At 42.7% G+C, this 27695-nt stretch overlaps 1 protein-coding gene across 4 annotated transcripts in view; it reads left to right on the top strand.

Annotated features, from left to right (window-relative positions):
- bahcc1b (BAH domain and coiled-coil containing 1b) overlaps window positions 1–27084 on the top strand; it is a 67829-nt gene extending 40745 nt beyond the window's left edge. For 3 of the 4 annotated variants that reach the window (XM_030121864.1, XM_030121863.1, XM_030121865.1), the window contains exons 8-28: window positions 257–397; window positions 1390–1571; window positions 3091–3478; window positions 5064–5993; window positions 8616–8782; window positions 10197–10333; window positions 10594–10698; window positions 12637–12715; window positions 12850–13012; window positions 13119–13286; window positions 15719–15889; window positions 16480–16697; window positions 18551–18716; window positions 18891–19008; window positions 19512–19587; window positions 19703–19811; window positions 19900–20016; window positions 20098–20235; window positions 21153–22591; window positions 23992–24228; window positions 24649–27084. In XM_030121864.1, coding sequence (XP_029977724.1) covers window positions 257–397; window positions 1390–1571; window positions 3091–3478; window positions 5064–5993; window positions 8616–8782; window positions 10197–10333; window positions 10594–10698; window positions 12637–12715; window positions 12850–13012; window positions 13119–13286; window positions 15719–15889; window positions 16480–16697; window positions 18551–18716; window positions 18891–19008; window positions 19512–19587; window positions 19703–19811; window positions 19900–20016; window positions 20098–20235; window positions 21153–22591; window positions 23992–24228; window positions 24649–24852 — 5453 coding nt within the window. In that variant the 3' untranslated portion in view covers window positions 24853–27084. The remainder of the gene's footprint in view (window positions 1–256; window positions 398–1389; window positions 1572–3090; window positions 3479–5063; window positions 5994–8615; window positions 8783–10196; window positions 10334–10593; window positions 10699–12636; window positions 12716–12849; window positions 13013–13118; window positions 13287–15718; window positions 15890–16479; window positions 16698–18550; window positions 18717–18890; window positions 19009–19511; window positions 19588–19702; window positions 19812–19899; window positions 20017–20097; window positions 20236–21152; window positions 22592–23991; window positions 24229–24648) is intronic. The other variant, XM_030121866.1, reaches the window with a different exon arrangement.
- Window positions 27085–27695: the final 611 nt, after the last annotated feature.

Below are 27695 nucleotides of genomic sequence, written 5' to 3' on the forward strand. Positions count from 1 at the left end.
TCCACAACTCATGTCAGTTGCCTTTCTCATCCACCTTTTTTGCGTGATTGCTCTAAGTTTACTGTTACTTACTTGTTTGAAGGTCTCAACCTTTAAACTCTGTTGAGTACATTCTAAAATCCACCACCTGATCACACCACTATTTTGTACTGGTAAGCATTTCACTATTTCTTCTAATGGACTGTCTTATGTGTGTGTGTGTGTGTGTGTGTGTGTGTGTGTGTGTGTGTGTGTGTGTGTGTGTGTTTGTGTCCAGGTCTGGGCCATGTGGGGATGAGTCCCGGCTTCCCACCAGGTCTCCCCAGTCCTCTGCAGCCCGTCTTGGGGTCCCTAACCCAAGACCCTAGCACACCACTGGTGGTTCTTCCCACAGAACCTGGGGCTCATCATCACCTCGGTACAGTGACACACACATCCAGCAGAGCCGTGTATTCTGTCTGACTGCCCCCCCCTCCCTCCCTCCTTCTCTCTATTTGTACCATTAGACCCGCTGACATTTCTCTCCCAGAGTTTTAGTATCATTGGCTAATCATAATATAATGCTCAACTAAGTCTCTCTGTCAGTGGAACAGTGTTTTATAGCTTTGTTAATGGGAGCAGCTATTCCATTACCCCCTTCCGCATGTGCCCAGAGTTATGCAAACCATTTTAACTGGCGCTCATCTCTCTTATTGTGGGGCACTGGTGTGTTTGAAGTGGACTTTGTATGTGTGTGTGTGTTCATTTGAGGTGAGCTTTGAGTTACATTCATGTATGGAATAACACAACACCTTGTTTAGTGTTAAGGGTTGTGTGTACATCTCAGCAATTGCACAAAACACAAAATGTGTGTCTGTGCGTGTGTGTGTGTGTGTGTGTGTGCCAATGCTGCTTTGCAAACAGGCTGTGAAATTTAATTATCTCCAGCCTCCCTTGCCTCGCTCCGTGGGAGTTCCTGCAGTGAGGGGAAGTGCATCCACTGAACCCTTCCCCTGGGAAACATTAGCCCACTCAGGCTAATCTCACAGAACAAAGGTTCCCAGCGACAAGCAGCCAAGGAGGAATGTGTGTGTGATTGTGTGTATTAGTATGTGTGTGTGTCTTAATTCATATGTGCCCATGGTGGGGCTTTGTGTGAATGTGTGTACCAAAAGTATGTAATAAGATTTTTTAAAGAAAGGATGGAAGGAGGATGTGGATGACTTTTAACCAGTGACTGTGTCTGTTTCAGATGCTCACACACTCTCATTCTCTGTCGATATTAATCACTTACCTGGAATACTGCAGCGATATTTCTTTAATGACATCTTGACAGCATTTCAACTTAAAATAAATATTTTTTTCTTCTTTGTTGATTTAAAAAAAGATTAAACAACCTCTTCTGTCCTCTTTTTCTTTCTATACTTCTAGATGTCCTTGAACAGTCAGGTCTTTGGCCCCCTGTATATGGCAGCCATGGTCCTCCTCCTCATCTGCAACATCACCCTGTCTACTCCCGTTCGTCATTCCTACGGCAACAGGAGCTGTATGCCCTGCAGCAGCAACAGCAGCAGCGAGCAATGGAGCACATACAGCGTCACTCCCTAGGACAGGTAAAATACTACGAATACTAAGTGAATAAAATTTCATTTATGTAGCACCTTCTAATCTAAAAATGGGAAACAGTTCTTGACATCAACGAGAAATCCAAGCAAATTAGCACACACAAAATAATCATAATTACATACAAACATTGCACATACTCATGAAGTATTCAGCGTCCGCTTTGAATATAGAAATATCCTAGAAATCATGGAACAGTGGATGATTTCTAAAATCCTGACTGATCCAGAGTCTAGATGATGGTCCAACAAAATTTAGTCACCTTTAGTTTTGGCACATTTTGTACATGTCGAGTTTGAATCAATTTGGTCTAAAAATTGTGAAACCCAGAATATTACAAAACTGAAGGCAAATGAGAATCAGACGGTGTTTGTTTGAGATGCCCTCCACAGAGACTGTTACTCAACACTAAAAATAAATTCAAACTCAGACTGAACAATATTTATTTAAACCAATCACTTCCTCTGTTTGTTGGCAAAACATTTTATTGATAAAGAGGTGTTGATGTAGTGCTTTTGCACTTTCACATTGCCAGATTATTTGGCAAACAAACAGTGTGGCCAACACAGTGACTTTTTCTTTCCTGATTTTCCTGTCACAGAGTTGGTCTTTTTCCTCTTCAGCTCTTTCTTTTTCTTACACTATACGGACAAAAGTATTCAGAAACGTTGAATTCAGGTGTTTCTTTTCTAACAAAACAATAATGACAAATGTCATAATATAGTTGTATAAGTTTTAGTGTAGTTTTTTTAAAAGAAATATTGATGTTTATATCTCAAATCAACATGAACAGGACATGTTACAGCTATAGCCATGATGTGTCCTAATATTTTTCTCCATATAGTTTATTAACATTAATATTTCCTTGAGGTTTAACAGGAGAGTTTTCTTCCTAAGGGAGATATGAAGAAAGTAGATGGTTAGTTGTGGTAGAAAATTATAATTTACAGGCAGAGCATGAAAAGTATTTTAGAAATTTAGAGGTACAACATTTAAAATGATAGTCATGGAAAAAAAAGAAGAATCAATGTTGAGAGAAATTAAATAAAAAACATCTCTCAGGTATTTTGGAAGCAAGGATAACAATTTAAACAAAACTAAACAATGCAATGATATTTATCCCAATATAAAACTGCATTATGATATTTGTCATTATTGTTTTGTAGCCCAGACCCATGTTAGAAAAGAAACACCCGAATTCAGCATGTCCCAATACTTTTCTCCATATACTGCAGGGGTCAGCAGCCCTGGTCCTCGAGAGCCACGATCCTGCATATTTTAGATGTATCCCTCTTCCAATACACCTGATTCCAATGATAAGCCTGTCATCAAGCTCTGCAGAAGCCTGATAATGACCGTCAGGTGTGCTGGAAGAGGGAAACATCTGAAACATGCAGGATAGTGGCTCTCCAGGACCAGGGTTGCTGACCCCTGATACAGTGTATGTGTGTATATAAAGTTAAAGTAGCGAAACTGACATATATACATTTCTTTCTTTTTCTTTAACAGAGGAAAAATGAGGAGCATGCAATCACCATAGAGGACTCCCCTCATGACTCCTCAGCATCCAGGACTCCATCCTCTTTGTCTTCCTCTTCTTCATCCTCCACATCCTCTCATGTGGCCAAGCCCTTCTCCCACACCCCTCCTCCACCCAAGACATCCACGCCATCTCCTGGATTGTGCCCCAGCAGCCGTCAGTCCCCCTGTTACCACTCTCCATCCAGGCGACCACATCCGCAGAACCCTCTAACCCCTGCTCCGAGTCCGGCTGCGGCAGCACCACGTTCCCCAGCGCTCAGCCCTGCTCCTTCACACCATTCTAAAGGTCTGGAGAGGAGCAGCGAGAGGGGCGAGGGACAGCCACCTCAGGACTACCCACAATCCCTAGAGCCAGGTAAGCGCATGAGGAAGCCTGTGGGTTAATTTATGAAAGCAATAACTGCTTTTAAAGTAGTGTAAGTAGCCAGATAACAAATACAAAGACAGCTAACAGGGTAGTGAACAAGAGTCCAGGCAAAGGATAAAGTGGAAGAAAGAAGGGGAAGTGATAGAGGGTGCTGCTGCAGATATGTAGCACCAGTCTTTGAAGCATGGTATTCTTTTGATTTTGCAGGAATTGTTTGAAGCATGGATGATCTCTTGCTCCGTGCGTCCTTGAGTGTGTGTTTGTGTGTGTGCAATTTTCACAGTGAAAGCTAAAGAGGCAGGTCAGCCATTAAGGTCAGATGAAGCATATGGGCACTCACTGTTTGTGTGTGTGTGACCTGCCAGCAGGCTTATGTGTGTGTATGGGAGCGTCACGAGAGGAAGGTCAGAGAAATCGTCAGACGGGTCCTTCTTATCCTTCAGAGGTCCTTGAGAAGTACAGGCGGAAGAATACGCATTTATCTGGCTGTGTTGTCAGAGGGCGGAGGGATACCATCAATAATAAGAGCACAGGGGTGACAAGGGCTGCGCTGCAATCACAGGAAAACGGCAGGGTGTCATCAATATCCCACATAGATCTATACCCTCGCTCACACACACACGTACCCTGGTAGACTGCAATAGACAGTAATGTGCACTCACACTCCCTGTTTCTGCACCCTGCTGTCAGTGTATTATGCCAACTGTAATCACGTGCTTCAGCCTGTGTGTCTGAACAGCATGGCAATGAATTTAAAAGGCTGAAGGGACAATGTAGTATTAAGGTGCAGATATTCACCATTATTTCTCCTTATTAGTCTTTATAAAACACTTATTAATGCCTTATTTTGCATGACTATATTCTACAATTACTGAGCCATCAACTAACATTTTCACCTCAATAACCTCCTAAATAATGTTTATTTATCATGAACACAGACAGTACTGCACAAGTATGATCACTTAATATCAAATGATGCAGCAAAGTCCTGTAACTCTGTTAAATTCTTTCATTTTATGTGTATGTAGTATTCTTTTGGTATACGAAGTCAGGGGGACAATACAATTGAAAATGCACACCCTCCTCTATGTAAATGCATCTCAGTGGCAGCCCAATAAATCTGATGGCCTACAGCTATCAGTCACCTGTTTCTACTTCTCTCTAAAGACCAAGAAAAAAAACAAAACATAAGATGAGTCCACTCGTCTTTTACAGGCCTGAAAACAGAGTCAAGAAGAAACCTAAAAGGGTCATTTCCTTTCAGCCCACTTCAGTTGCAGCGCCCTGAAAGATTATTAAATCATTTGTCTCTAAAAAGAAATAGCGCCCATTGAAGCTTTAATAGCACTTGCACTCTAGGAGTTGTAGAATATGGGCAGACACAATAAGTGGTTTGTAATGACTAATAAATGCCAATGATACTCATAAGAACCTACTTTATGTTGAACATTTGTATCTTAAGATGAGGTGTTACCAAGATTTCTTTCCTGATGATACTTTTCAATACATTTTTCTACACTGTTTCACATTTTGACTAGATTATCTGATCTCCACTGTCTCCCCTTTTGTCCAGACCTGCCACCTGTTTACACCTTCCCTCCCATCACAATGGGTTTTAAGGCTGGACCATCACCTCCTGAAGCCCGATTGGCTGAACATACCATGGCAGAGGCAGATCCTGCAGAGCCTGAGTGTAAGACCCTCCCACACCCTTGCCACATCCAGTCTCTCACTGATGAAGAGGAAAGGGATGAAGTGGAACAGAGAGGCTGTGAAGAGGTGACGTCTCAGAGCGGAGGTGCAAAGAAAGAGAAAGAGGAAAGGGAAGTAGAAGGAAAAGGATGCTCCATGTCTGAGAGCCCAATTTCTGGACTGCCGCCATGCCCCTCTCCAGTTTCACTCCCAGACCCTGCCTGCCTGGCCTCAGCCACAGGCAAAGCCCTAAAAGTAGAGCTCTCTTTGGTTTGCCCAGGCCAGAAGGCCAGCCTGGAGGAGCCACAGCTATCCAAAGAACAGAAGGATGATAGGGAACTTGAAAAAGAGGACAAGGAGGAGGATAAGGGCGAGGAAAAGAAGCCCGAACCAACAGAATGTACTGTGTCTGTGCCTGAAGAACTGATAGAGGAGATGCAGGAGGAGGGGGAAGACAATAGTGACAAAGAAAAAGAGAATGTACAGGTGGATGAGGAGGAAGAGGAGGGGAGTAGGAGGAGCACAGGTGATGATGACCTGTTGGAATTAACATGTAGCTCCCCCACATCTCCCGTGTCCTCTGACCCCATCGTTCCTGCCACGGCAGCCCAGCTCCAAGGGGCCTACATGTGGAGTCTGGAGCTGCTGATCGCTGCAGCTCTGTGTGCCACCAGAGATGCCTTGTACCCATCTGCACCTACTGTCCAGGCCCCAAGCCCCCCGCCGCACCACGGTATGGAGATACTTGGGGAGCTGGCAGATTTGGAAATCCAGCAGCGGAACAAGGAGGGCAAAGATAAAGACACAGAAGGTAAGGACATCACTTACACCTTTTTGTAATCATTCTGTGTGCACTTTGCATGGTCTTGTTGCAACAGATAGGAATAATACGCCCCCAAATAACCAGATAGAGGAAGAAAAGAAAAGTTGCCCTACCTTTTCATATCCCTACATACACAAACACACACTTATTGTGAACCTAACAAAGGGTCTGGCAGATGTATGCATCCCAGATGTCGAGTCTCATACACTAACCACACACACACGCAGATGTACACATCTCTCACTAACTGTCCTGTTTTCTTCCTAAGCTCCAATTCTCTGTTCTTGCACATAGACCATAATTTTTTCCTTTGGGAAGGGTGTGTGTGTGTCTGTGTGTGTGTGTGTGTGTGTGTGTGTGTGTGTTTGGGGGGGGACACAGAGATGGACAAACAAGCTGAGCTTCAGACACAAGCCAGGACACACACAAACACATACACATGCACAAGCACTCTGCCCAGTGAGTCCCCCAGGCTCTGGCGTCTTGCTTTGCTAATTAGACCCTTTCCTTTAAAACACTTCTCCTGTAAGCGTTCCTATTTTCCCCTTGTCCCTCTGAGAGAAAGTGTTTTTATTTATGCCAGCATTTGTGTGTGTGTGTGTGTGTGTGTGTGTGCATGCTGTTGTGTGTGTGTAAGCTGTTAAGTAATCCCAGATGAATCCCTGCTCTCCTCCATCAGAGTCTATGTGTGTCTCCACCAGGCTGCCTCCTCCCGCCTTTCCTCCTCCTTCCTCTTTGTTATTTCCCCCCCATCCGCTTCTTTTTCTTTTTTTTTTTTTTTATTAAACCAATGTAATCTTGTGTGTAAATCCTGCCTCTGCAAGCCTTGTTGACGGAATTAATAAGTGTAAAAATCATAAGTCGCTCTGCAGCTGTCAGTACATGTGAATGTGTGAGATACGGGGTGTGTGAGTGAGTGTGCATTTGTTTACATGTGCGTGCACGTGGTTAGCATGTGTAATAGGTGTGAAATCAATAAGTCCTGTCATGGTGTGGAAAACGTTCTCAAAATTGCAACACATTTATTTAAAACCTGCTCTGGCCTCAGTGTGTGGAATGATATTAATACCGCTGATGGCGTTTTTGTCATCGGGAGATGAAACCGATCCCAGACAGATGCAGTTATGCTGCTCCATGATGCAGAAGGATATCTCAGCTGTTCACTGGAGATTGCAATTACAGATTAAGGAATCAACGGTGTAAATTAGCGCCATTACTTGTATTTACGCATAGACAGAGAGCTGTTTGTGTCAGAGGTTCCTTTAGTCCTTCACATTTCCTTTGTAAAATTTTAGCTCAATAAACTTTGTTAATGGCTGTTAATGATGACTAGGCCCATATCAACTGTAATGGTTTTTAATTTTCCTCCATTGTTTTTGTTTTTTCCCGTGAAATCCCCCTGTGCTGCCTCTTATTACACCCTTCAGCCCCCTTTAGAGACACAGTGTGGTGTTATTACTCTGCTAAGATGTGTGCGAGTGAGTGTGGAATACTGTGGGTGGAAGGTATCTATTGATTGTGGCCATCCTCCCGGACACTAAACTAGGCGTGGTGATGTCAGTGGTGATGTCACTCTGCCAGTGTAATCGGAGCATGCCATTGGCTCTCGGTGGTCTGACAGATGAGATGGCACTGACCTCTGTGAGCCGGGACAGGACAAAAGCCACATCCAGCTCCTTGCGACTGTCTCTGAGGAGTTACCTGTCGTTCTCATAGCCATTCATGATGAAGACCCAGTCCTTCGTACTGACTCCTCTGCATTTGGTTTACCGCATTTCGTCTCAATCTTCTGCTCATGCACTCAGATTTGAATTCTGTCAGATGTCAGTAGATAGGTTTTACAGCTACAGCTCATCCTCAGTGCATGGTTCTCCTCTCCTCTCCTCTCCTCTCCTCTCCTCTCCTCTCCTCTCCTCTCCTCTCCTCTCCTCTCCTCTCCTCTCCTCTCCTCTCCTCTCCTCTCCTCTCCTCTCCTCTCCTCTCCTCTCCTCTCCTCTCCTCCAAGGCGAAATTGGATTCTGTCCATGTCCATAATGAGGAGATGTAGGAGAATAAATAGATAGCTCAATAAACACTTTGCCTCTTATTGCTTCTCCTCCCCTTTACTCCCCATCCCCTCCCTCCCTTCTTCTGGCTGCACACTTCCCTCCTGCCCGCCGTTCTCTGTCTCTCCAATATTCCTTACACACACATGCAGTTTGCCCACGTCTGCGCAGCTCAGCGAAAAATGTTGTAGGTGCATGTGTGTATTTAGCGGATGTGTGCGTTTTATCAGCATAGGTGCGTATGTGTGTGTGAGCGGATCGTCTCATGAATATTCTGTTTCCTCTGCCGCCGCTGTGACAATGACAGAGTTAATGACAGTGACAGATGTAGAGATTGTTCGCTACCTCTCTCCCAGATGTGTGTGCTGTTTGTGTGTGCGATTAGGCAGGAACACCAGTATACATCAAATAAACTACACAGCTAATATCATAAATATCACCACTTTTCAAGGCATGTTTTCACTGTTCCAGAAATAAATCAATTCACGCACAACATGGTTTATAACACTGAGTCAGCTGCTATGGGATGCACCAATCTAAACCGAAACAATCCGTCTCTGTGCAGGCGAGGACATGCTGACCTTTGACCTCCACAGTCTGGCGACACTGGCGGCTGCTCGCGCCCTAGAGATGGGGGGAGGAGCAGTAGATATGAGGGTGGACCAGCAGTGTCCAATCAGGAAGAGGCTCAACCTGCGCAGGAAGTGCAGCTGGACACCTCGTCATGAGCCAGTGAGGCTTTTATCAAAATGTTTTTGATGTTTATCCATGTAATCATGAATCATTCATGCTGAAAATATAGGGAAGTGTCGAACAATGGACAAATATCTCATTTGTATTTCATTTTGTTCTAAAGACCAAAACATGTACCAATATGCTGTACGTGCTGGAGGAATGACTACTGATGTGCACCTGTATATTTAGAATTTAGATATAGAATTGTGCTATAATTGAGCTGTACTCTTTATTTAAGCAAAATGAGCTGAAAACAGCTACCGGTCATTTTCAATGATGCACATGTCAACATCAAAATTATGCTTGTTTTACCTAAATGATTGCTGCACAAGTGGGTCTGTGCATAAGGTAGGTCTTGCTTGGGGGTGGATCAATATATTTTTTCTCTTTAATCTCTTTAATCCGCCTACAGATAGAGCCGACTCTACTAGTGTTTTGACATTTTTAACTTAAGCATCAAATTTAAGTGACAAGTGATAAGAAAACACATTAACCTCCTGAGACCCAGGAAATGTCAGCAAAGTACAAGCTTTTTTTGTTTTTTATTAAATAAGTGTCTATATTGGAAACATCATGATGCAACAGTTTTTTCAGATGCAGTTTTTAAAATTTTTATGGAGTGGCCTTTGTGGTGGACAATTTTCTTTTCTTTTTTCTTTGTATAAAGTTGTGAAACTCTTGTCCACAAATGTGGATAGAAAACCCATAGCTGGGTCTTAAGAGGTTAGATACATTTATTCTACAAACTTTTTCTGTTCAAGAAGTTTTAAAGTTTTTCAGTGAAGTAATTTAGAATCGAAGAAAGAAGGTTTATCTCACAACACTGCAAAAAAGGAATTTTATGACAGTAAGAAAACATTGTTTCTTAGATGATTTTGTTCTGGGAGTTTTATTTATTCTCTAAAAAGAACAATAATGTTGTCATGCCTGTTTTCTTGAGACAAGTAAGATAACAAAACATATTAAAATTTAATAAGATGTTCCAGCTGATATTTACAGTAATAAGGACAACTTACTTAAATATTGTATTTTTCTCTCAATTTTACTTTTCAGTGGCTAGACTTTTATTTCATTTTTTTGTTTTAGAAATCAAGTAAAGACTGCTTACCCCATCAGGATTTTTTTGTTGCTCAATACAAGACAATTTGCCATATTTAAGGATATTTGGCTTTTTTCTGATAGGAACATTTTTACGGTGAAAAACTGTCCTTTAAGGATAAATGATGTTGTTTGACAAGACTAGCTGTACTGCAGTACAGTACACAGAAACTGGAAGTCAAAAATTGAAAATCCATCTCATCATTAAGCTGCTCAAACACAAGCTGGGCACTTCACATACCCAGTGAATGTGAAACTCTGTGTGTGTTCAGCATTTAAATTCCCCCACTTTGTGTGTGTGTTTGTTTGTCAGGTGTGCCCAGTGAAGGGCTCCATGGAGACGATGGGAGGGGAGGAGCTGGCCATGCGTGTCCAGCTGGCTGAGCTACAGCGCCGCTACAAAGAGAAACAGAGAGAACTGGCCAAGCTACAGAGGAAACACGACCACCAGTGAGCAGAGACGGCACACACACACAAACACACACACTTCTTTTGGTCTAGACCAAACCGTGAATTCCAACATTCACAATTTTGCTGTCATGCTGCATCTACCTGATTTGTTAGAACCTGCTGCCTCCTCATACCTAATGCAGTTTGACCTGTAGCCAATACAAGTTCCCCATGATTTCTGCTGTCCTAACTGCATCTTTGATCTCTTTCTCTCTCTCTCTCTCTATCCCTTTTCCTCCTCCTTTTCTTCCTCACCGCAGGAAAGAGGAGACGTCTCGTAGCCCTGCCCGTCGGGGGCCTGGCCGCCCCCGCAAACGCAAGTCCACCCCCGGCCCAGCTGCTGCAGAGAGCTCCAAAAGACTCCGGTCAGTGCTCTGATATTGCATCAGTATAATCAGTGTGATTGGCAAGCCCAGCTCATTCATCCTGATTTCTGTTTGTGTTTTTAGTGAAAGGCACGGTTGATTTTCAAGAAGTTCTTCTTCAGCTGAATTGATTCAAATGCTCTATGGTTGATGATTTGCTTGATTGGGCACTGAAAGGAGCTGCTCAAACATGCACACATGCGCACACACACACACACACACACACACACACACGCACACACACACACACACACACACATTCATACATCCAGAGGGTTATGCGATGGGAGCTGTGAGCTGGGTGTATTTCTAAATGAGAGAAGGTAATGAAGATAAGGCCTTCATTAATCATCATTAATCACATTTAATCATATTTATCACTTGCATTGATTATGTCCTGATTCCTAGTGAACCTCCAGCATACATTAATACAGGCTGGACAAAGTCCTGATGTACAGTTATTACAGTGATAAACGACCAAACGCCACCCCCACTCGGTGCAAACCACTCATCCACACACAACAACATATTGTTTAACTCCTTATATACATGCACACACATACACCCACACACACAAGCTGGAAACACACAATCACACACAGCGAGTGTTCGAGGCTCATAAAGATAAATGTGTTTTCCTGTGCTGCCCCACCTCTGTTAACATGTGCACCCCTTGCCTTGATAAAATGATTAGAGAAATTTGAGGTTTGTCACGGTTACTATGATTAGAAAGTGCTAATGAAAATGACAATGAAAAGCTGTAGTCATACACACCGATGCACCACACACACATCCACACACATATGCAGAGTTTGTTTAATTAGTAGAGCTGGTAGCTACATGCCTAAGACACATTCCTGTTGTTATTAATGAGCAGTGCATCATTTGTTTAAGCTTTCATCTTCTCATGAGATATGGGGAGGGGTGGGGGTGATATTAAAGAGAATGTATAAGGAAGACTGACTGAAGACTGACTCAACTCAAGTTTTCTGGGGAATTTTATGCCTGTATTACTTCTGCCAAGGAGGTTATGTTTTCACTGCTGTTTGTCTGTGGGCACCAACTGTAATGAAACTTGGTAGAAGGGTAGGACAGGGGCCAAGGACGAACCCCTTAGATACTGGAGCAGAGCCATATGTATTATCAATTCAATTTAATTCAATGCAATTCAAGTTTTTAAAAGGAACGTAGAAAAGGGTGACATTCACTTTTCTTCTTGTTCCTGCTTTTTACTCCTTGTCTCCTCTCCTCTCCCCTCCTCTCCTGAGAGCGGAGATGCTGAGAGCCAAACTGGTTCTCAGTGGGAATATAGGATTCACCTGCCTCAGACGCCAGCTGCTAACAGAGTGTGTGTGTGTGTGCAGTGTTTGTGTGTGTGTGTGTGTCTGCGGCAGCCTTTGGTGTGAGAGAGCATGCATACAATGAAGCAAGGACAGAGAGAGAGTGAGAGAGGAAGGGAGGAGTAGTGTTCAATAGAGGTTAGTGTTTATCGATTGAGCCCTGAAGCTCCGGTCAACGGACAGACTCCCGTGAGACTGCTTCATCTCTCTCTGTCTCACCCCCTCCCTCTTCCAAACTACTCTCCTCCTCCTCCTTCTCTCTTTCTCTTTCTCTGCCCGTCTCTTCTCCATTCTCCTTCACACCAGGTAATTTTTACCCTTTCATGTGGTGATTCAGCAGAGTTTCATATTCACACAGCCACTGAATATTTCTGTGTTTGCTGTCAAACTGCGCAGACGGTTGGCAGAGCCTTTTCTCTTACCTCATCAAACTTATGAGGCAGAGAAGAGTGGGAAGAAGCAAAGAGAGTGAGACAATGAATGAACCCAGCAGCGTAGGGAGTAAAGCCATGAGGGCAAAGAGGCACCGTTACAAAGAAAATCAGCTTGATACTGTGATCAAATTAATCAGGTGTGTGTGCTTTTTTATGTTTTCCAGGCCTGGGCTCAATTTGCTGGCAGAAAAAGCTACAAAGAAAATGTCCAATCACAGCTTCAACAGCCTCAGCGCTGCACAGGTCAGTTCCTTTGTGTTCCCACCTAGTTCATCCACACATTCTGTCATCCACTTCCTGCTGTTATTTTTTCCTCAGTGTTTCAATTAGTGGGAAGAAATTAGCAAGTAATTAGCCGTCTCATTCCTGCCATACAGATGAAAGCTCGCTGTAAGCACAGAGGTCGTCCCAGTACTCTGAACTCCAGGCTGGCCCGGCGAGTAACCCAGCTGAAACAGAAGGCTGCAGCCCAGCGTGGAGCTCCCACAGCAGGCATGGCACACTGCAAAGACATGGCACCCAAGAGACAAGGAAGGAGTGGTGAGGACTCAGAGGATGCACAGTCACACATTCACATGCACATTCACCTATTAACAGCTGAGCAGCACTTCTAAACTCCACTCTCCACCTGGTTTGGATCTGGCAGACCCACAGCAGAACTGGGTAGCCTCTCAGACCGTGAAGAGGAAGAGGGGTCGGAAGCCAAAGCTGCTGATGGGAGTGAACCCAAACAGAGCTCACCACAAAGATGAGCGGGCGTCTGAGAAACAGGAGGTCAGGGAAGAGAAGAGTGACAGTGAGAGTTCAGATCACGGTGAGTTACAGTAGCTACAGGTCACACCAGGAGATGATCTAAATATGCAGTCTGATGTGTGCTTTTGGCTTTTGTGAAGTGTTTGATGCTTTGTTTTTGACCTGATTTCTATTGTTAGATGTGTAGAGAGTAAGATAATAATTCCATGATCAATGGTTTTTGGTTATAGAATGTGTTTATGTAGTTTTCTCTGCACAGTATTAGTTATTTCTTAAGTTCTCTCTGCATTTATGCACTGAAATGAGCAAAACAAATTGACTGGAACTGAACAGAAGTTCATGGGCAGTTAGGAAAGTAGCCAAAACGACCAAAAGGATTGCTGTGAGTAGTGTTTCTTTACAAATGACAAACGATCGTGACTCACTCATAATAGTTGAATAAATTAACAATCCTGACCATCTTCACTGCTGCTGTGTCACCACAATAAAATATGTTTAATAGATAAAGCACACACTTTAATGAAATATACATTTGATTATATATTTGATAAATAGTAACTGTGTTATTGTAGATTTAATAGGATTTGTTAATTCCTCTTGTGAGCAAAACAGAATGTTAACTAGCCTTTTATACTTGACTCTGTTTTATAAGAACAAGAAAAACACAAAACAATAAATTCTAGTTGTAGTTAGCTTGTTAGCGGATAGGCCATGATCTATTGCGATGGCGTTGTGTCCAGCGTCATCATCTTTGTCATCATCATCTTCATCCCCATCATAGTCATCGTCGCCATCGTTAGTTATTTCTTCAAATGTCTTCTTCGGCAAAACTACTGGTCGGATTCATTTAGATTTTTTATGTAGCTGCCTTGGGACAATGTCCCAATTAGATCCATGACCTTTGACCTTGACTGACCTTGGAGGGTCAAATTCAAGGTCACCAATGTCTGGAGTTCAACAATCTTTTCCAGACCTACTGGTCGGATTATTTTTAAAAATTTTTATGCAGCTTCTTTCCAACAATGTCTACAACGTCTGTTCACAGTTTTGAAAAATGTAGTTTTTGATGAATTTTTGAAATATTAAGAATTTACCTTTTTTGATGGCTTATAACATTTAAATGGTTACAGATATCAATATAGTTACTATTGAGCACTGATAGGAAGACTTTGATTTAATTAGTTGAGTTCTCCTCCAGTGAAAGTACCACCCACTTCTATTGGGAGATTGATCTGCATCAAGACCACAGGGCTCTAACATAGCGGCAGCACCTGAGAACCTTGCAAATTCAAGTTGTTATTAATTTGTGATAGGACATGCTGGTGAGATACAGGGCTATTGGTCCTTTTTTTTAATGCTTGAAATGCTGATTTATTTGGGGGCACACCTGTGGATATGCCATTTTTTCAAAGGGATGACTCAGAGGATATCAAGCAGACATTGTGAGAGTCCACTATGAGAGTATGCCTGCATGTGTGTGTGTTTGTGTGTGTACACATTAAAAGTCAGAGTGAGATGTCTGCCGTCATCGGGAGCCTCCTCTCACTTCCCAGCTCGTCTGTCACACCATTAAAACCATTAACGACTTGCCACAGGCATGCAACAGCCGCCCCTGCCCTCAACGCCATGCAGTAACATGAGCCTGCTTTGGCCCTGTTCAGAATGTCACACCCCTGTCCGCCCCTCTCTTCTTCACCTCTTCAGTCTCGTGAAAATGCCCTCCTTGGAGAACTGAGTTGAGGAGACACAGTGTCATCCCTCCTGATTTGAATGAATGTTTTACAGGAAGAGAAAGTACCCACTGAAACTAACAGAACTGAAGGAAAACACTAGAATCTGCATGACCTTGAGGTGTTGGTGACATGGAGTGGTAGTGAATGAATGTGTATGCGTATGTCACTGCTGGTGGTGTGTGCGTGTGTGTGTGTGTGTGTGTGTGTGTGTGTGTGTGTGTGTGTGTGTGTGTGTGTGTGAGACTGAAGCAAAGTGTTGACGAGAATGCCATGTAAGTGACAAGTGTGTCAGAGATGTGTCGACACCCAACACGACCCTCGCAGTCAGCAACACACAGCTGCCAATAACAGTGTGTACATGTGTTTGTGTGTGTGCATGTGCACACAGCACCACATATGTGCATGTGTGTCAACATTTGGTTCCCGTCAATGCAGTTAAGGAATAAACCATACATTGTTGTGTTGCCATGAAAGGTTTTCACCCCACGACTTATGATGTGAGAAAACATGCCACTTAAAAACCCCTTTGAGGGACATTTGATCAAACATGCACAAGTCAATCAATGACTTGTTGCTTTAGTGTCTATGATTATCTACGTTTAGCCACAGGCTTAGGATTTGAACTGCAGGTTGTAAAGGAATATTGAAAGCTTACTGTCAATATATCCTATCAAGTGAGTACCTGGCTTTAGTTAACACTATTTACATTTAGATCCCTTTAAACTGTTTGACTGATCATATTGATGTTCTGGTTCCACAGAGGAGGATGGCAATGGCAGCTATGACAGTGAAGATGGAGCTGGTGACACCAAGATTAGCTCATCCTCAAAAGAAGCTCTCGTAAACCCAGCTGGGATTACATCTTTTTCATCACAGTCCTCCAAGTTTCAAGCAAACCAGAGAGCCCGAAGTAAGAGACCAGAGTCATCTGGTGAGCTCTTTATACTTCATATTTGTTGCTGTCAGTAACTTTTGCAAAAACTGTTCTTTCTTCAAATGAAAGGTTTTTTTTTCTCTGGAGAGTTTAGAACAATATACTGTGTATCTCTTTAGTTTTAAAGTCTCACAAAGTGTAGTCAGAGTAGTTAAAGGTAGTAAACTAGATGTGATCTGAGTCTAAGTAACAAAGAAAATCAGCTGATGTCCCAAAAACCTCATAAAGACAGCAGTTTACATTTTACTTTATACGATTATTAAAGCTTTAGGAGGCAGAAATTAGGGGAAAAAACCTGAATTGGAAAATACTTCCCTCCCCCTGCACTTAGCACAGACTATATACAGATGTCAAACGTCACTGCAATTCAGGCTGTGTGGAAAAGTGAAGGGAAAATGTCACAGTTAGGGGAGCTGTCATGCTGCTTCTGTGATGCACCACAGAATCTGGTCATTACAGTTGTCATTCACCCATTTCAACTCCTCAAAACAGAGCTGAGAGGACGTACAGACATCTAGGCTGATGTCATGATATTTTGCCTATTTATCTGCAAGCTGTAATTTTTAATGCTGTCCCAACACCCTCAGACTCAGGAAGCTTACGTGGTTCAGACCAAAGGAGAGCACCCAGGAGGCCAAACCTGGGCAACACAGAGAGGGGACACCCTGACCACCATGGGCCTAAGAGAGTGTCCCTGCCCGGCTGGGGTGTGTCGTTGTTGGGTTCCCCTTTTGGGAATGAAGCAAACAGAACCACCAAGGAGGTTGTGGGGAAGAACTCAACAGGACAAGGCATTCTGGGAAAGGTAAGAGAATAAGTTTATTGAAGTGTGTTTAGCAAGAGAAGTCTAGATCTTAAAGACACAGTGTGTAGGTTCTGCCATTAGTGATCCCTTAAACAAAGCAATAATGAAAGCTCTAGTAGTATGTGAGGTCTTTAAGTAGTGTGGGATCATGGGATTTATTCTCACCAGCATTGCCAAGGATAATACATCTGACATGACCTTGCGGAAAACATTTTTGGAAGCATTTTATATGATGTAAGCACACAAGTGAACATCAAACTGCATGCAGCAAAAGCATATAGGTTTTTAGATGTGATTATATATTGTAGCATTAATATTTGCTTCTGTGCTCTGAGAAAAAAAAAGGCAGGGGGAAAAAAAGAAATCCAGCTTGTTAAAGCTAAAAATTTAAGTGACAGGAATTGGATCTGTAAATAAAAGTTCAACATGTGTCAAATGTGAAACAGAATGTGTGTTTGTACATGGGAAAGACAACTGAGTCAGGAAGATGAGATGCAATTTCCACTGTGTCTGCTATCACAGTTGTAAATGTAATTGAGGTAATTACAGTTCTTTTGAAAGATGCTAATAAGCAAAGAGGAGGATCCAGTTTGGTTTTTTGTTGTTTTTTTTAATGATCTAATCGTGGTCAGAATGGGGGTATGGGTACGAAAGCAGCTTGGAATGTGAGCTGAATGATAAAGGTGATTCAGAGAAGGTCACTCCCTTCAACAAGAAGGATGTTCAGAAAAGACTGTATATACATTCAGCTTCTTCTTTGCGGATCTAGCTCTACTCTTTTCTTGTTGAATTGAACCACACCCTCCCCAAGCAATTTACAAAAATCCCAACAGATTAACAGTGACATTAATTAACAAATAACTTGAAGGGAGATGGATAGTGGCAGCTACATATCATTCACTCTGTCAAATGCACCCTTTGCTCTGGTTATTGGTGTGTTTGACTGTGTGTCTGCTATGCTAACACAGCACTGGTCCGTTGTTTTTGCTGCATTTTTTTTTTTTTTTGCAGCCGTTGGAGAGACACCCACATTCATTTTAATGGGAAATGCCCTGAGGTTGTCATAGTTTTTGAGTCATCATGAGGGAATGTCCAAAAACACATAACTCCAAAGCCAACAGAGAAGTATAAAGATAATCGTTGGCCATAACCCTACACACACCCATGCTTTTATACACACATGCACACACCACCAATAAAGGGAAATAATCATCCTTGCCCTCGAGTGACGAAACTTCTGTCACTAAAAAATATAGTCTCCTGATGTGGAAAACTTCGAGAGACAACGCTTACGCATACACACACGCTATCTCGTTTACCTTGAATATTATGGTCTTTTCTTTCGAAAGCCCAAATGCAAGCAGAAACCTGTTAGGTGAGGTGACTTTCCATCATCACTCATCAGTCATCTTTGGATAGACTAGCCTAAACCGGTCCAGAGATGCATAGTGCCTGGTGTGTGTGTATGTGTATGTGTCCTAAGGTAAGAATGTAAATTAGGACTCAAGATTCCACATTAGCAAGTGTCCATCCTGCTGAAGTGTCCTTGAGCAATACACAGAAGCCCCTCTTGTTCAGGAGATGCAGTTATTACTGACTGTAACCTTTGGCATTTCTGTAAATGGAGGCAAGTGTGAAAGAAATCCTCAGGGTTAATTGAAGTATCATATTACAAGAGGCGTTGGTGGCTGTGGTTTCTTTTCACTGATGGCTTCACCACTTGAGTCAAAGCAGGTCGGAACAGACTTAATTCACCTGATGATCCTGTTTACTGTTGATTAAGTTTTCGGGTATATAATCAAGTGTCATATCCTGCTTTCCGTTCACTTATGTCATGCCCTTTTTCCTATCAGGCCAAAGGCCATGCAGTGAGCCGGTTACTGCAGAGCTTTGCAGCTGATGATGGCTTTCACTTGGATGAGGAGAGCAGTTTCTCTGAAGGAGAAGAGGAGGAGGAAGAGGAGGCCAAGGAGAGGACGGCGATCCAGCTTCCTCCCAACATGCCTAGCAGAATACCTGGTATGCATGATCAGAGACACAGTATTTATGATGCTTTTATGAAATGACTGTTAAAAACAAATGACACATTTTTCACTGTACTTGATGCTGCAGTTATGAAACACACAAATTATCTATATTTTGTTGTTTAACCTCCCAATCTGTCCATCTTTTTACACCATCTTCCCTGTCTAGCCCTGCCAAATTGTGTTCTCAGTAAGGAAATGTTGGTAGATGGGCTGAAGATCCTAATCTCTAAAGAGGACGAGCTGCTCTACGCCGCCTGTGTTCAGACTCTGGACTTGCCTGACATGTAAGACTGCACAAATGCAAAGCACTTCTGCAGTTTTGTATAATCTGGGTTAGCTACCTTGGATGAAAGAAAGAAAGTTAGAATGAATTCAAAGAATAGAACATAAAACTTCAGGGAAATGTAGTATATTCAGTGAATGTGAAGGTTTTTATAACACCTAATAACTACTAGGATCCTAGTGGCATACAACATTCGCTAAACAATATCTTGTAGCATTAAGTATCAGGACAAGTGTAAAAAGAGTCTGTCATTTTCAAAAGAGTTGAAGCCTTAGCTAACTACTAGTTTAATTCCTGGCATTTGTGATGATCTTGACAAACAAGGCATCTATTCAAGTAAAATGCCAAGTCACACAGCAGTGGCAGCCAAGACAGCTGCCAGTAACAAAACTCAACATTTACAATCAAAAACGCTGTTTTTATAACAACCTTCATATATAACAAGAACAACTGAACAGTTATAGTTTGCGAATTTATGGTTATTGTTCTCTTTTTATTTCCCAGATTTAGTGTTGTCATTGAAGGGGAACGAGGGAATCGACCCAGGATCTACTCACTGGAGCAGCTGCTACAGGAAGCGGTGATTGCCAAACTCTGTTACATTCTGCAGCCTTGTAGACATTTTGTTTCTATGTGGCAATTCACTGAAACTCCACAATGAATTAAACATAGCATTTTGCGTGTGCTTGTTGTAGGTGCTAGATGTGCGGCCCCAGACTGAAGCTATCCTAGCTGCAGGGACACGAGTGTGTGCCTACTGGAGTGAGCGCTCTCGCTGCCTTTACCCTGGTTACGTCCACCGAGGTGAGCAAAGCCCATCAACAGCCTTGTTGTGTGTTCCCACCTGTAAACACCCACCAACTCATATCCTCATTCCTCTGCTATACTTTAGGAGGCCCAGGTGAAGAGGAGAAGGAGGGCAGTGTGATGGTGGAGTTTGATGATGGTGACCGAGGAAGGATCTCCCTTGCAAACATCAGACTCCTGCCTCCGGGATACCAAATACGTTGTAAGTATAACTTTAGGAAAACTAGCACAAAAGAAGAGAGAAAAAAATTAAATAACCACATACATAATTGTTCGCTGTCAGGTGCTGAACCTTCTCCAGCACTTCTCATCTCACCTGGTCGCCGTGGTCGACACATCTCCACTCAGGAGAAGAAAGACACAACCACAGAAAAAGCAGCCAATGAGGAGGGTCCCGGGAGGCCGCAGGAGAAAAGACCAGGTGAAAGAAATTAGACCACAGAAACACAACACTTTTTTTGTATGTTGATATTATACATTTTCACATAACGTCACCATCTATAATCTCAAGGGTGTTTTCTGTGGAGGATGTGATACTTTTTAGCCTTTCCTCAGCAGGCAGGAGGTAGTTCAAGTGGAAGCTAAATATGCAAAATCTAGGACTTTGCCACCACAGACAGGAGTTAGTATTTCAGATCTCATGGATTTTTAGGTAAAAGGGAGTTGCTTGGGTTAGGGATAGTCTTTGGTTTAAATATCTTATTGTGAGTCATTTTTTAATCACACATAGCTAGAAGTGATGAAATTAAGCACATCTCTTGTTCAGAAATCTAGAGATTGTATGCTACTGTGGTTTGCAGAAATATATAAAGGCAATACCCAGTTGGAAAGTCACCTTTTACTCAAAACCATCAAATACTTAGTCTTTCCCAGTCTTAAGACACATATAAAGCCCAAGGCCAGTCTGACATCCCAAAACAAGGCCATATCTGCACTTCATATTTCATACCCAATTACCTGATGCCTGTGAGTCAACTGAAAACACCGACTGACAGGAGTTACATAAAGCCAGGCACTCTTAGATTAAAATTCCTTGTTTGCCACATATCATTTATCCTCCGTACCAGTCAGTATATTAATCATGATTTTATGAAGTGTCATTGGAGTGCTTTGTGTAGTAAAAGTGATAATACAGCTCAAGGGAGAGACAGGTTTACCAGGTTTGTTGTAGTTTGAGTAATGGATATGTCGAAACTTACCTGGCCAGGTGAAGATCAAGGAGATAAAGATATTAAGTTTCTCTAAAGCTCTTAGTTCCACAATTAATCTTAGCCTGCTCTTAAGACCTGCCACTTCATATTGATTATAACTTCTTACTGTTGGCGGCTCTTTTTTCAGTTGGCAGACCGAAGAAAATCCACTCAGTGCCTAAAACCGCCAGCGTACCAACGTCATTGTCAGAAACGGTAACCAAGAGCAACACTTCCTTGTTAAGCTGGTCTGCACCCAGGAAAAGGCCCCCAGTCGACTTCTTCCTGTTCAATGGAACATCTCGGAAAACCCAAAGGAGAATTCGAGAACGGGATCTGGCCTTATTCCACCGTCCTGCATCCCACCCTCTTGTGCCCCCAACCCCAATGAAAAGCATCTTTGGATCCCCCTTTGAGGTGGACTCATTTAGCAGCATCGCGAATGGCTACTCTACATTTGGAAGCAGTGGAAATTCTGGAGCTGGTCGACCCGGCACCACAATAGCCTCCATGGGTCTGCGAGATCCTTCACCCTCGACTTGTTCTTCAGCTGTTACAATTGCGATGGGAGCTGCTAACAGGAAGCTAGTGAGTGAGCGTGACAGGAAGCAGTTCCTCGTAAAGCTTGACCATGAGGGGGTGACTTCTCCTAAAACGAAGAATAGCAAAGCCTTGCTTCGACTTGGGGGGAGTGGAGTGAGAGGAGGGAAAAGCCTCACCTCCACAGGAGCACCACTGCGATACATCCACCCTGCTCTGCTGGTGAAGGATGGGAAGAAGGGTGGTGGAGAAAGAGACAGTACTGGGGCCCGTTCTGAGGCTCTTCTAAAAGGTACCCCACCTCTTAGAAAGGATCCTCTGTCTGCTAGTCTTGGTGGAGAGTACAGTCTGGAATACCCAAGTGACTGTCCCAGCTCTTACTCTGAGCTGGACGAGGATGATGAAGAGGATGGCCAAACTGCTGAAGCACGAAGAAATTCTGCGGTGACATCCCACCGTGGAGGTCGTTTTCTCTCTCGTCTCTCAGTTTGTTTCTCTTCCTCATCATCATCATCTTCCTCATCCGGCTCCATCTCCTCTTCATCCATCTGCTCATCAGATAATGATTCTTCCTACTCCTCTGATGAAGAGTCGTCATCTGTGCTACTGCGCCGCGCTCTACTCCAGCAGGACAAACACAAACAAAGGCAAAACATGACCTCTGACCTTCTCAGCAATGATCGCACCACCTCAAACTCCTCTTCATCCACATCAGCTCCTGCTCATGGTTATGTGGCCAAAGCCAGCATGGCTGTTTCGGGGTCAAAGATGAGGGCTGGGAGGACTGAGGAGAGAAAGGAATATTTGTCTAAAGGGAGCGCGGCTGCGAACAACAGCACAGCTAAAGGCCAGCTGAAAAGGAAAGAAGGAGGTCCAAACAGCCACCATCAGAACCAGAGTAGTCCTGTGAACCAGCAGCCAAAATCCATCTCCAAGGACCCACCATCATCCAAGAGGCAGAGGATGTCCTCACCTGAACCTTTGCCCAGCATGACCCCCCTGTTGCCTGGACGTCAACTCTGGAAATGGTCTGGGAATCCCACACAGGTGAGATGTTTTCTGCTGCTGTGTTTGGGTCTAAATCAGTGGCGGCTGCTCGTCTTTCAAACAGGGGAAGCTCATTGTCGGGTTACTTTAAAAAATTGTCAAGTTATTTAAACATAAATTTGGCCCTCCGTTCCTTTTCAAGAAAATGGTCGGTGACCTTATTGTACCAACTAAACAAGAAAGGAAGTACAATGAGTGTGTTTATTTACAGTGCAAGAAATCAACGAGTAATTTCGTAGTGGTTTCTCTCTCGATTTCACAAGCAGAATGCACAACGGTATTAAATTGAACTCTGTCAAGTGAAGGAGTAGATCTGAAAATAGCTGTCAATCAAACGGGATTCAGCCTTTCGACTGATCCTCCAATCAGTACGTGGAAGCCCGGCGTCCAGCCCGGCCAAGCTCCGCCCACAGCTCCATTCACCCCCAGAGACGCTGGGCATACTGGGGCGGGACAACATTGTGGCATTTATCCAATTACCATCCAGTTTTGAGGCAATGAAAAAAACTGTTCCACTCAGTCCCATTGAAGTGCATGGACGCTGAGCGTCTACGGGCAAATGCATTGACCATAGATCGTATGAGAAAACAGCGCAATGGGAATGGATGAGAAGTGAACAACATCGAGTCGGATGATTTGTGATAAAGCTGATTCTGACCGAACTCGTCTGTGAGATGAACGTGTTCTAACACATTTGTAGTCAATGAAATGTCAACACAACCGTACATATTTATCCATTTAATTTTTGTAATTTTAGGGGAAGCCGAGCTTCCCTTGCAGTCTATGAGAAATCGCCGCTGGTCTAAATGATGTGTTGCAATATGTAATTTCAACATTTTCTGCATGTTTGGGTTTAGCATCCGTACACAATCAGCATCTTGGTTCACTAAACTGAGATTCTGAAAAGTACTTTCCAGTGTCAGTTTTAAGAAGATCGCCTTCCTCTGCGTTGGCAATGTTTATTGTACCTCAGATCTGTACACACTGGGAGGTCTACCAGTCCTGCTTTGTGTGACAAACCTGATTATAAAGACAATCCACTGTCTTGCAATGTCTGCTTTTTAAACTCAATTGCAAGTTGGAATAGGTGTTCTCATGCTCAAATAAATCATAAGATGAACCTGATCACAGTCACCTTATATGTAAGTTTAAAAATGCATTTGTGGTGTGAATGCAAACATTGTTCAGTAGAACAGAACATGTCTTACATTACCTACAACATATTTTTTATCATAAGCTGTATTTCTTGCTTGGAAAAAGGTTTCTTATTTTTCATAACTTTAGATGTACCACATTTAACAAAGATCTAAATTAATTCCTGAAATGTGTTCAGGAGTTAAATGAACCTTCCACAAAATAAAAGGACTGAAAATTCATTTTTCGTTCTCTCTGCCCAACAGAGGAGAGGTCTGAAGGGTAAAGCCCGCAAGCTTTTTTACAAGGCCATCATTCGGGGCAAGGAGATGGTGCGTGTTGGGGACTGTGCTGTGTTTCTTTCACCTGGCCGGCCCCAGCTGCCCTACGTGGGCAGAGTGGAGAGCCTGTGGGAGTCGTGGAGCTCCAGCATGGTGGTCAGGGTCAAGTGGTTCTACCACCCAGAGGAGACTCGCCTGGGGAAGCGACACCGTGATGGCAAGGTAAAGTCCAGAGAGTGCTGCTAGAAATTCCAATCGAGGAATGGTCAAAGTAATAGCCCATGACATTTTCATACAAGTACGTTAGCACTTTACTTCTTATTATTCCTTACTGACAGAAATACTTGACCTTCCATTTAACTCATGAAACTGCTTTTGCAGCTTTTATTTATGCAGTAAGGTGGGTATTTAAATATGTTCTAGAAAAAGAAAGTCAGCCACAGTTAGTATGAGAAGCAACTAAAAATACACCCAAATTCCAAAGAAAACACAAGACAGACTTTTGTGTGAGATTTGCAGAGTAACAATGAGAATAGAGTAACAATTCAAAGGAGCACCATTTTACTTGAGGTGAAAGCACCTTTGAATGCAGTGTTGATTATCTAATGAATTATTTTACTGATTCAGCTCTGTGTTTTTCAGAATGCTTTGTACCAGTCAAGCCATGAAGATGAGAATGATGTGCAGACCATCTCCCATCGCTGCCAGGTGGTCAGCAGAGCCGAGTACGATCACCTGATGCGTGATCGCAAATCGGGCAGCAATGACCTATTCTACCTGGCTGGGACCTACGAGCCAACCACAGGCCAGCTGATAGGAGTGGATGGCATGGCGATTGTATCCTAGCACCATCAGCTAGAGAGAAACCCAAATATTGACCCAAACTCTGGAGTTGACAGCTTCCAGGAGAGTCCTTCAGAACAGACCAAGGGATGGAGAAAACCAACACAAAGAGGTTCTGAAGTAGCAGCACCCGCTGGATAAAGCCTGACAGTCCTGGCACTTAAGAGTCTAACTCTTTTTTGGGGGGGTGAAAGTCCTGATCCAAGTCAGATTTGTACCCCTTTATCAGATGTGGACTAAGGCCTGTTTGTCACAGCGAGAGTCTTTCCTACAGCCTTTCCTGTGGCTGAAATAAAGAGTATCTTGTCACTGTGACAAGATTATAGCAACAAAAGAACAGGAGCCAAGGACAGGAGCACTTTGGAGTATAGTAGCTTGGATATGCTATAGAGAGAGGTTAGCAGACTTAGCTTTCTGACAACAAAGACTGACTCAGAGAACAGGAGGGGAGGGACAGGGAGGGGGAGGCTGTATGGTAAGGAGAGCCTTACTGTTAAACCACATTGTTTGGATGGTTTCAAATGGTCTTATACTGATAGTTTGATAATGACAACACGATTGGGAGATCCCCAACAGGACCAAAAAAACACTGTAGTTCAGATATTGTGCGTAAAAGTGTGTGTGTTTGCAGAGTGGCTGTGACAGCCCTGCTCGGCATTTAATGAGCTCTAAGCAAATAGTGCTTTAGTGTGTGTGTGTTTGTACTATAACATCTGTGTGTGTGGTCATGCATGTGTACGCCTCAGCTTGTCTGTTGCAAGCCGATATGACGTCATGACACACCTTTGGTATGTCTTTAACACAATTTTAATCTGTCCAGTACTTAATGTGCAGTTTCAGCCACTGGGACTGAAACGTTTTTTCTCTCGTCAAGCCATACACGTCAATACCTCTCTCGCATCCTCCTATTCAGGTGCGAAGACACATGTACAGGTAGTTGGATTGTTTATTTTAACTGTGTGCGTGCAGATGTGTGTGTGCCTACGTGAACATGGGAGTGTGTGTGCGCTTTGTACATTATTATGTATAAAATAACATGTTGAAAATAATATTCATATATATTTGTCCTGGTTTTTTGTTTTGTTTTTTTTTTTCTTTTGCAGAGATAATTATTTTATTTGGATTTTTTTAGGGTGTGTGTGGGGGGGTTGGGGGCTCCAGCAGAGAGAGGAGGTTTGTTCAAGTTTCCGTCTCTCTCAATGCACTGAACTGAGGTTTGGATTTGGGGTCAAACTGATGTGAAGATGTTGTGGTTGCAAGCTCTCCTTTAGGCAGGAGATAAACATGTAGAAATGGTGTTGGAGGATGTTATTTTAATAAGAAAACCAGAAAAGGCTCTTTTAAAACATGTGTCCACATGTATTTTCTTTATTTTACTCTATTGGATTTAGAATGTGCATTTTTGTTTTTTTGTTTTTTTTTGTTTTGCAATTACTGGAAAGGAAACTGAGTTTCTACTGTCCTCTGATCCTGAAAAATCTAGATCATCTTTATCTATTTTAGCTTGTATTCCTATGTAAAATGTAGATATTTATCTGGCATCAAAAGAAACATACCAAAGCACCTGTGAGTTTACGCATCAACGCATTAGAAGAATACAATTTTATAAAACAAAAAGATGTTCAATCAAATCTAAATCCGGGAACCCTGCAATCACAGAGGTATAAGTAGAGTTCCTCTCGTTGTCTGCTCGTGTCCATCCAGCGTTGCTATGACAGCCTCTGGTAAAAACGTTGCAGCAACATTGTGTGCATGTGGCCCAGCTGATGCACTTGAGATCTCTACAGCAACCAGAATGGCATCACGTGACTGTGAAGGACAATCAGCACCAATCAATGGGACAGTGTTGGAAAAAAAAGGTTAGGATCAAATCACAAATTGTTGTCACTTTTATTCCTGCTTTGCCAAAAAAAATGTGTGTTTTATGTTTGCTTGTTTTCCTACTTTGTCATTGTCATTTTGTTTATGCAAGCCTGTGATGACTTGTTGTCGGTTGTATACTAGGATGTACAGGGGGAAGAACATGAATGCCTTTTGTTTCTTTTTTGGACATTGACTGACTTTTAACAACAATGTTGCTGTTACACTGCAAAGCAAAAGCTTTAAAAGGAAACTAATGTGAAACACAGTTTTGAAATATTACTTTAAAGGGTCTTTAATTGATTTTTTTTGAAAAAGCTGTATTTTCTTTAAGAAACACTGGATTCAGCTCTAACCATCACGTTCTGACAGAAGCAACATCATTGTGCGAAATGTTTTTTTTAGACCCACTGGAACCTGCTTTGTACGGTTGAGATAGCCTACGAAAATATATTATGTAATTTCAGTCATTCTTTGGAAATATGACTTAAATATTTCCTCATGTAAAAAAGAAAATTATTTATCTTAATTTTATTGCCTTTTTGTGTTTCATTAAGAAAGATTCTTACAAAAAAAAAACATGTTGAATTGTTTCTTTCTTCTTTTCTGGTGGGTGTGAGCACTTTGAATGCTACCTTGTGTTCATCAATGCAGATCATTTGTTTGCTGCTAGAGAAATTTACAGAAGAACAAAGCGTGGAAGAATGAGATGGGCAAAAAAAAGATAGAGAGAAAGAAAAACACGAGAGGAGGAAGCAATTTGAAACTGTAGCTGTAGCCGATAGACGGGGAAGAATGGGGAGAGAAAGAGAAGGGAAACTGTATCTTATGTTGTTTCATGAGAGACGACGGGCGGGATAAAGTCTCCTCGGGCTGTACAGGTGGGTCAGGTATTCAGAATAATAAAAACGGAACAGAACCATTAAGAGAACAAAACAAAGGTATCTGATTTCAGCCTGCGAAGACTTCCAATCCTCAATCTGTGT

This window comes from Sphaeramia orbicularis, chromosome 19 (assembly GCF_902148855.1).
Source record: "Sphaeramia orbicularis chromosome 19, fSphaOr1.1, whole genome shotgun sequence".
Lineage (NCBI taxonomy): Eukaryota > Metazoa > Chordata > Actinopteri > Kurtiformes > Apogonidae > Sphaeramia > Sphaeramia orbicularis.